Below are 9,885 nucleotides of genomic sequence, written 5' to 3'. Positions count from 1 at the left end.
ACAGAGTAGAGTAGGACTGAGTAGAGTAGAACTGAGTAGAGTAGAACAGAGTAGAGTAGAACTGAGTAGAGTAGAACTGAGTAGAGTAGAACTGAGTAGAACTAGTAGAATAGAGTAGAACTGAGTAGAGTAGAACTGAGTAGAATAGAGTAGAGTAGAACTGAGTAGAGTAGAACTGAGTAGAATAGAGTAGAGTAGAACTTAGTAGAGTAGAAGAGAGTAGAACTAGTAGAATAGAGTAGACTAAAACAGAGTAGAGTATAACTGAGTAAAGTAGAACTGAGTAGGGTAGAGTAGAACTGAGTACAGTAGAACTGAGAAGAATAGAGTAGAACTGAGTAGAATAGAACAGAGTAGAGTAGGACTGAGTAGAGTAGAACTGAGTAGAGTAGAACAGAGTAGAGTAGAACAGAGTAGAGTAGAACTGAGTAGAGTAGAACTGAGTAGAGTAGAACAGAGTAGAGTAGAACTGAGTAGTGTAGAACTGTGTAGAGTAGAGGAGAACTGAGTAGAATAGAGTAGAGTAGAACTGAGTAGAGTAGAACTGAGTAGAATAGAGTAGAGTAGAACTTAGTAGAGTAGAAGAGAGTAGAACTAGTAGAATAGAGTAGACTAAAACAGAGTAGAGTATAACTGAGTAAAGTAGAACTGAGTAGGGTAGAGTAGAACTGAGTACAGTAGAACTGAGAAGAATAGAGTAGAACTGAGTAGAATAGAACAGAGTAGAGTAGGACTGAGTAGAGTAGAACTGAGTAGAGTAGAACAGAGTAGAGTAGAACAGAGTAGAGTAGAACTGAGTAGAGTAGAACTGAGTAGAGTAGAACAGAGTAGAGTAGAACTGAGTAGTGTAGAACTGTGTAGAGTAGAGGAGAACTGAGTAGAATAGAGTAGAGTAGAACTGAGTAGAGTAGAACTGAGTAGAATAGAGTAGAGTAGAACTTAGTAGAGTAGAAGAGAGTAGAACTAGTAGAATAGAGTAGACTAAAACAGAGTAGAGTATAACTGAGTAAAGTAGAACTGAGTAGGGTAGAGTAGAACTGAGTACAGTAGAACTGAGAAGAATAGAGTAGAACTGAGTAGAATAGAACAGAGTAGAGTAGGACTGAGTAGAGTAGAACTGAGTAGAGTAGAACAGAGTAGAGTAGAACAGAGTAGAGTAGAACTGAGTAGAGTAGAACTGAGTAGAGTAGAACAGAGTAGAGTAGAACTGAGTAGTGTAGAACTGTGTAGAGTAGAGGAGAACTGAGTAGGGTAGAGTTGAACTGAGTAGAGTAGAACTGGGTAGGGTAGAGTAGAACTGAGTAGAGGAAAACTGAGTAGAGAAGAGTAGAACTGAGTAAAGTAGAACTGAGTAGGGTAGAGTAGAACTGAGTAGGGTAGAGTAGAACTGAGTAGAGAAGAGTAGAACTGAGTAAAGTAGAACTGAGTAGAGTAGAGTAGAACTGAGTAGAGTAGAACTGAGTAGGGTAGAGTGAGACTGAGTAGGGTAGAACTGAGTAGGGTAGAACTGAGTAGGGTAGAACTGAGTAGAGTAGAACTGAGTAGGGTAGAGTAGAACTGATTAGAGGAGAACTGAGTAGAGGAGAACTGAGTAGAGGAGAACTGAGTAGAGGAGACCTGAGTAGAGTAGAACTGAGTAGAGGAGAAATGAGTAGAGGAGAACTGAGTAGGGTAGAGTAGAACAGAGTAGAGTAGAACTGAGTAGAGTAGAACACAGTAGAGTAGAACTGAGTAGAGTAGAACTGAGTAGAGTAGAACTGAGTAGAGTAGAACTGAGTAGAACTGAGTAGAGTAGAACTGAGTAGAGTAGAACTGAGTAGAACTGAGTAGAGTAGAACTGAGTAGAGGAGAACTGAGTAGAGGACAACTGAGTAGGGGAGAACTGAGTAGAACTGAGTAGAGGAGAACTGAGTAGAGGAGAACTGAGTAGAACTGAGTAGAGGAGAACTGAGTAGAACTGAGTAGAGTAGAACTGAGTAGAGGAGAACTGAGTAGGGTAGAGAAGAACTGAGTAGGGTAGAACTGAGTAGAGTAGAACAGAGTAGAGTAGAACTGAGTAGAGTAGAACTGAGTAGAGTAGAACTGAGTAGAACTGAGTAGAGTAGAACAGAGTAGAGTAGAACTGAGTAGCGTAGAGTAGAACTGAGTAGAGGAGAACAGAGTAGAGGAAACTGAGTAGAGGAGAACTGAGTAGAACTGAGTAGAACTGAGTAGAGTAGAACAGAGTAGAGTAGAACTGAGTAGAGTAGAACTGAGTAGGGTAGAGAAGAACTGAGTAGGGTAGAACTGAGTAGGGTAGAGTAGAACTGAGTAGAGTAGAACTGAGTAGGGTAGAGTAGAACAGAGTAGAGGAAAATGAGTAGAGTAGAACTGAGTAGGGTAGAGAAGAACTGAGTAGGGTAGAACTGAGTAGGGTAGAACTGAGTAGAGAAGAGTAGAACTGAGTAGAGAAGAACTGAGTAGGGTAGAACTGAGTAGGGTAGAGTGGAACTGAGTAGAGGAAAACTGAGTAGAGGAGAACTGAGTAGGGTAGAGAAGAACTGAGTAGGGTAGAACTGAGTAGAGTAGAGTAGAACTGAGTAGAGTAGAACTGAGTAGGGTAGGACTGAGTAGAGTAGAACTGAGTAGGGTAGACCTGACTAGAGTAGAACTGAGTAGAGTAGAGTAGAACTGAGTAGAGTAGAGCTGAGTAGGGTAGAACTGAGTAGAGTAGAACTGAGTAGGGTAGAACTGAGTAGAGTAGAACTGAGTAGAGAAGAGTAGAACTGAGTAGAGTAGAACTGAGTAGGGTAGAGTGGAACTGAGTAGAGTAGAACTGAGTAGAGAAGAGTAGAACTGAGTAGAGTAGAACTGAGTAGGGTAGAGTGGAACTGAGTAGAGGAAAACTGAGTAGAGGAGAACTGAGTAGGGTAGAACTGAGTAGAGTAGAGTAGAACTGAGTAGAGTAGAACTGAGTAGGGTAGAGTAGAACTGAGTAGGGTAGAACTGAGTAGAGTAGAACTGAGTAGGGTAGAACTGAGTAGAGGAGAACTGAGTAGGGTAGAACTGAGTAGGGTAGAGTAGAACTGAGTAGAGTAGAACTGAGTAGGGTAGAGTAGAACAGAGTAGAGGAAAATGAGTAGAGTAGAACTGAGTAGGGTAGAGAAGAACTGAGTAGGGTAGAACTGAGTAGGGTAGACCTGAGTAGAGAAGAGTAGAACTGAGTAGAGGAAAACTGAGTAGAGGAGAACTGAGTAGGGTAGAGAAGAACTGAGTAGGGTAGAACTGAGTAGAGTAGAGTAGAACTGAGTAGAGTAGAACTGAGTAGGGTAGAACTGAGTAGAGTAGAACTGAGTAGGGTAGACCTGACTAGAGTAGAACTGAGTAGAGTAGAGTAGAACTGAGTAGAGTAGAGCTGAGTAGGGTAGAACTGAGTAGAGTAGAACTGAGTAGGGTAGAACTGAGTAGAGTAGAACTGAGTAGAGAAGAGTAGAACTGAGTAGAGTAGAACTGAGTAGGGTAGAGTGGAACTGAGTAGAGTAGAACTGAGTAGAGAAGAGTAGAACTGAGTAGAGTAGAACTGAGTAGGGTAGAGTGGAACTGAGTAGAGGAAAACTGAGTAGAGGAGAACTGAGTAGGGTAGAACTGAGTAGAGTAGAGTAGAACTGAGTAGAGTAGAACTGAGTAGGGTAGAGTAGAACTGAGTAGGGTAGAACTGAGTAGAGTAGAACTGAGTAGGGTAGAACTGAGTAGAGGAGAACTGAGTAGGGTAGAACTGAGTAGAACTGAGTAGAGTAGAACTGAGTAGAGTAGTACTGAGTAGAGTAGAACTGAGTAGAGGACAACTGAGTAGGGTAGAACTGAGTAGAGTAGAACTGAGTAGGGTAGAGTAGAACTGAGTAGGGTAGAACTGAGTAGGGTAGAACTGAGTAGAGCAGAACTGAGTAGGGCAGAACTGAGTAGGGCAGAACTGAGTAGGGCAGAACTGAGTAGAGCAGAACTGAGTAGAGTAGAACTGAGTAGAGTAGAACTGAGTAGAGCAGAACTGAGTAGAGCAGAACTGAGTAGAACAATTGACGTGGTGTGTTGGGGACTGATGGAGTCAGAATACAGTAGTACTGACTAGTTACCTGTACGCCCTGTTACCTGTACACCCTGTTACCTGTACGTCCTGTAACCTGTACGTCCTGTAACCTGTACGTCCTGTTACCTGTACGTCCTGTCGCCTGTACATCCTGTACGTCCTGTTACCTGAACGTCCTGTTACCTGTACGTCCCGTCACCTGTACGTCCCGTCACCTGTACGTCCCGTCACCTGTACGTCCTGTACGTCCCGTCACCTGTACGTCCCGTCACCTGTACGTCCCGTCACCTGTACGTCCCGTCACCTGTACGTTCTGTTACCTGTACGTCCTGTTACCTGTACATCCTGTACATCCTGTTACCTGTACGTCCTGTTACCTGTACGTCCTGTTACCTGTACGCCCTGTTACCTGTACGTCCTGTTACCTGTACGTCCTGTTACCTGTACATCCTGTACGCCCTGTTACCTGTACGTCCTGTACATCCTGTTACCTGTACGTCCTGTCACCTGTACGTCCTGTACATCCTGTTACCTGTATGTCCTGTTACCTGTACGTCCTGTTACCTGTACGTCCTGTACGTCCTGTTACCTGTACGTGCTGTTACCTGTACGTCCTGTACGTCCTGTTACCTGTACGTCCTGTACGTGCTGTTACCTGTACGTGCTGTTACCTGTACGTCCTGTCACCTGTACGTCCTGTCACCTGTACGTCCTGTCACCTGTACGTCCTGTCACCTGTACGCCCTGTTACCTGTACGCCCTGTTACCTGTACGCCCTGTTACCTGTACGCCCTGTTACCTGTACATCCTGTACGTCCTGTTAGCTGTACGCCCTGTTACCTGTACATCCTGTACGTCCTGTTACCTGTACGTCCTGTTACCTGTACGTCCTGTTACCTGTACGTCCTGTACGTCCTGTTACCTGTACATCCTGTACGTCCTGTTACCTGTACGTCCTGTTACCTGTACATCCTGTACGTGCTGTTATCTGTACGTGCTGTTACCTGTACGTCCTGTTACCTGTACGTGCTGTTACCTGTACGTCCTGTTACCTGTACGTCCTGTTACCTGTACGTCCTGTTACCTGTACGTCCTGTTACCTGTACGTCCTGTTACCTGTACATCCTGTACGTCCTGTCACCTGTACGTCCTGTTACCTGTACGTCCTGTTACCTGTACGTCCTGTTACCTGTACATCCTGTACGTCCTGTCACCTGTACGTCCTGTTACCTGTACGTCCTGTTACCTGTACGTCCTGTTACCTGTACGTCCTGTTACCTGTACGTCCTGTTACCTGTACATCCTGTACGTCCTGTCACCTGTACGTCCTGTTTCCTGTACGTCCTGTTACCTGTACGTCCTGTTACCTGTACGTCCTGTTACCTGTACGTCCTGTTACCTGTACGTGCTGTTACCTGTACGTCCTGTACGTCCTGTTACCTGTACGTCCTGTACGTGCTGTTACCTGTACGTGCTGTTACCTGTACGTCCTGTCACCTGTACGTCCTGTCACCTGTACGTCCTGTCACCTGTACGTCCTGTCACCTGTACGTCCTGTCACCTGTACGCCCTGTTACCTGTACGTCCTGTTACCTGTACGCCCTGTTACCTGTACGCCCTGTTACCTGTACGCCCTGTTACCTGTACATCCTGTACGTCCTGTTAGCTGTACGCCCTGTTACCTGTACATCCTGTACGTCCTGTTACCTGTACGTCCTGTTACCTGTACGTCCTGTTACCTGTACGTCCTGTACGTCCTGTTACCTGTACATCCTGTACGTCCTGTTACCTGTACGTCCTGTTACCTGTACATCCTGTACGTGCTGTTATCTGTACGTGCTGTTACCTGTACGTCCTGTTACCTGTACGTGCTGTTACCTGTACGTCCTGTTACCTGTACGTCCTGTTACCTGTACGTCCTGTTACCTGTACGTCCTGTTACCTGTACGTCCTGTTACCTGTACATCCTGTACGTCCTGTCACCTGTACGTCCTGTTACCTGTACGTCCTGTTACCTGTACGTCCTGTTACCTGTACATCCTGTACGTCCTGTCACCTGTACGTCCTGTTACCTGTACGTCCTGTTACCTGTACGTCCTGTTACCTGTACGTCCTGTTACCTGTACGTCCTGTTACCTGTACATCCTGTACGTCCTGTCACCTGTACGTCCTGTTTCCTGTACGTCCTGTTACCTGTACGTCCTGTTACCTGTACGTCCTGTTACCTGTACGTCCTGTTACCTGTACGTCCTGTTACCTGTACGTGCTGTTACCTGTACGTCCTGTACGTCCTGTTACCTGTACGTCCTGTACGTGCTGTTACCTGTACGTGCTGTTACCTGTACGTCCTGTCACCTGTACGTCCTGTCACCTGTACGTCCTGTCACCTGTACGTCCTGTCACCTGTACGTCCTGTCACCTGTACGCCCTGTTACCTGTACGTCCTGTTACCTGTACGCCCTGTTACCTGTACGCCCTGTTACCTGTACGCCCTGTTACCTGTACATCCTGTACGTCCTGTTAGCTGTACGCCCTGTTACCTGTACATCCTGTACGTCCTGTTACCTGTACGTCCTGTTACCTGTACGTCCTGTTACCTGTACGTCCTGTACGTCCTGTTACCTGTACATCCTGTACGTCCTGTTACCTGTACGTCCTGTTACCTGTACATCCTGTACGTGCTGTTATCTGTACGTGCTGTTACCTGTACGTCCTGTTACCTGTACGTGCTGTTACCTGTACGTCCTGTTACCTGTACGTCCTGTTACCTGTACGTCCTGTTACCTGTACGTCCTGTTACCTGTACGTCCTGTTACCTGTACATCCTGTACGTCCTGTCACCTGTACGTCCTGTTACCTGTACGTCCTGTTACCTGTACGTCCTGTTACCTGTACGTCCTGTTACCTGTACATCCTGTACGTCCTGTCACCTGTACGTCCTGTTACCTGTACGTCCTGTTTCCTGTACGTCCTGTTACCTGTACGTCCTGTTACCTGTACGTCCTGTTACCTGTACGTCCTGTTACCTGTACGCCCTGTTACCTGTACGTCCTGTTACCTGTACGTGCTGTTACCTGTACGTCCTGTTACCTGTACGTGCTGTTACCTGTACGTGCTGTTACCTGTACGTCCTATGTATAGCAGCGGTGCATTGGGGCAGATGGAGTCAGATGATGATGTGGACAGGCTGGTCTGTTTCTCTCCTGTCTGGGGATCAACCACAAACCACACATCCTGCTTCTTACCTATACAGGTACGGGAAACAAACAGAAGAAAACAAACAAACAAACAAACAAACAAACAAACACACACACACACACATTACTGATGTCCTGACAACACATATGATGTCCTGACAACACATTACTGATGTCTGACAACACATTACTGATGTCCTGACAACACATTACTGATGTCCTGACAACACATTACTGATGTCCTGACAACACATTACTGATGTCTCTCACCAGTGTAGAGGACTCCATCAGAACTCCTACAGGGAGCTGACTGGACCAGCTCTGGGATGGTGAAGGGCAGTTTCTGGAGAAATATAGAAAATACTATATTATACAGTATACTATTATTATATATATTAAAATACTATATTACACAGTATACTATACTATTATTATATATATTAAAATACTATATTATACAGTATACTATATATATTAAAATACTATATTACACAGTATACTATACTATTATTATATATATTAAAATACTATATTACACAGTATACTATACTATTATTATATATATTAAAATACTATATTATACAGTATACTATACTATTATTATATATATTAAAATACTATATTATACAGTATACTATATATATTAAAATACTATATTACACAGTATACTATACTATTATTATATATATTAAAATACTATATTACACAGTATACTATACTATTATATATATATATTAAAATACTATCTCTCTCTCCGTCCGTCTCTCTCTCTCCGTCCGTCAGAACGTCTCTCTCTCTCCGTCCGTCTCTCTCTCTCTCTCTCCGTCCGTCTCTCTCTCTCTCTCTCTCTGTCCGTCTCTCTCTCTCTCTCTCTGTCCGTCTCTCTCTCTCTCTCTCTGTCCGTCTCTCTCTCTCTCCGTCCGTCTCTCTCTCTCTGTCCGTCTCTCTCTCTCTCTCTGTCCGTCTCTCTCTCTCTCCGTCCGTCTCTCTCTCTCTCTGTCCGTCTCTCTCTCTCTCTGTCCGTCTCTCTCTCTCTCTGTCCGTCAAAACGTCTCTCTCTCCGTCCGTCAAAACGTCTCTCTCTCCGTCCGTCTCTCTCTCCGTCCGTCTCCCTCTCCGTCCGTCTCCCTCTCCGTCCGTCTCTCTCTCTCTGTCCGTCTCCCTCCCTCCCTCTCTCTCTCTCCGTCCGTCTCTCTCTAAAACGTCTCTCTCCTCCGTCCGTCCGTCTCTCTCTCGTCCGTCTCTCTCTCCGTCCGTCTCTCTCTCCGTCCGTCTCTCTCTCTCTCCGTCCGTCTCCCTCTCCGTCCGTCTCTCTCTCTCTCTCTCTCTCTCTCTCTCCGTCCGTCTCCCTCTCTCTCTGTCCGTCTCTCTCTCTCTCCGTCCGTCTCTCTCTCTCCGTTCGTCTCCCTCTCCGTCCGTCTCCCTCTCCGTCCGTCTCCCTCTCCGTCCATCTCTCTCTCTCTCTCTCTGTCCGTCTCCCTCCCTCCCTCCCTCCCTCTCCCTCTCTCTCTCTCCGTCCGTCTCTCTCTCTCTGTCCGTCTCTCTCTCTCCGTCCGTCTCTCTCTCCCGTCCGTCTCTCTCTCCGTCCGTCTCTCTCTCTCCGTCCGTCTCTCTCTCTCCGTCCGTCTCTCTCTCTCCGTTCGTCTCCCTCTCCGTCCGTCTCCCTCTCCGTCCGTCTCCCTCTCCGTCCATCTCTCTCTCTCTCTCTCTGTCCGTCTCCCTCCCTCCCTCCCTCCCTCTCTCTCCGTCCGTCTCTCTCTCTCTGTCCGTCTCTCTCTCCGTCCGTCAAAACGTCTCTCTCTCCGTCCGTCTCCCTCTCCGTCCGTCTCCCTCTCCGTCCGTCTCCCTCTCTCTCTCTCCCTCTCTCTGTCCGTCTCCCTCCCTCCCTCTCTGTCCGTCTCCCTCCCTCTCCATCCGTCTCCCTCCCTCTCTCTCCCTCTCTCTGTGTCCGTCTCTCTGTCCGTCTCTCTCTTACCATCAGTCCTTCCTTGTGTTTTCCTCCCAGGACGTAGAGACTGCCATCGTTGGGGTCAGGGAGAAACCCTGGCCTAAAAAGCACACACACACAAACACACACAGTAGCAATGTTTAACAGGAGTGAGTGAGTGAGTGAGTGAGTGAGTGAGTGAGTGAGTGAGTGAGTGAGTGAGTGAGTGAGTGAGTGAGTGAGTGTGTGTGTGTGTGACTGAGTGTGTGAGTGAGTGAGTGTGTGTGTGTGATGTGTGGGTGGGTGGGTGAGTGACTGAGTGAGTGACTGAGTGACTGAGTGAGTGAGTGAGTGAGTGAGTGAGTGAGTGAGTGAGTGAGTGAGTGAGTGAGTGAGTGAGTGAGTGAGTGAGTGAGTGAGTGAGTGAGTGAGTGAGTGAGTGAGGGAGTGAGTGAGGGAGTGAGTGAGGGAGGGAGTGAGTGAGTGTATAGCAGAGTCACTCACTCAGTGAGGTAAACAGGCACCTGGATGATGGGATCTGGAAAATATTTAAGAATGATAGAATGTTCAGAATGTTAGGGTACAAAACATTAAGAACACCTTCCTGATATTGAGCTTTATACATTATTATACTATACAGAATATAGTAATATACTATACAGTAGGTATACATTGTTATACTATACTGTATATAGTAC

At 46.4% G+C, this 9,885-nt stretch overlaps 1 protein-coding gene across 4 annotated transcripts in view; it reads right to left on the bottom strand.

Moving 5' to 3' along the window:
• ern2 (endoplasmic reticulum to nucleus signaling 2) overlaps positions 1 to 9,885 on the bottom strand; it is a 45,340-nt gene that overhangs the window by 28,826 nt on the left and 6,629 nt on the right. For all 4 annotated transcript variants that reach the window (XM_082968368.1, XM_082968371.1, XM_082968372.1 and 1 more), the window contains exons 3-6: positions 9,692 to 9,725; positions 9,236 to 9,308; positions 7,531 to 7,603; positions 7,186 to 7,308 (exon numbers count right to left, since the gene is read on the bottom strand). In XM_082968368.1, the coding sequence (XP_082824494.1) occupies positions 7,186 to 7,308; positions 7,531 to 7,603; positions 9,236 to 9,308; positions 9,692 to 9,725 (303 nt within the window). The remainder of the gene's footprint in view (positions 1 to 7,185; positions 7,309 to 7,530; positions 7,604 to 9,235; positions 9,309 to 9,691; positions 9,726 to 9,885) is intronic.

This window comes from Salmo salar, chromosome 02 (genome assembly GCF_965601325.2).
Source record: "Salmo salar chromosome 02, fSalSal1, whole genome shotgun sequence".
Taxonomy (NCBI): domain Eukaryota; kingdom Metazoa; phylum Chordata; class Actinopteri; order Salmoniformes; family Salmonidae; genus Salmo; species Salmo salar.
Note: the sequence above shows the minus strand (reverse complement) of the source record. Positions and strands in the feature narration are given on the sequence as shown.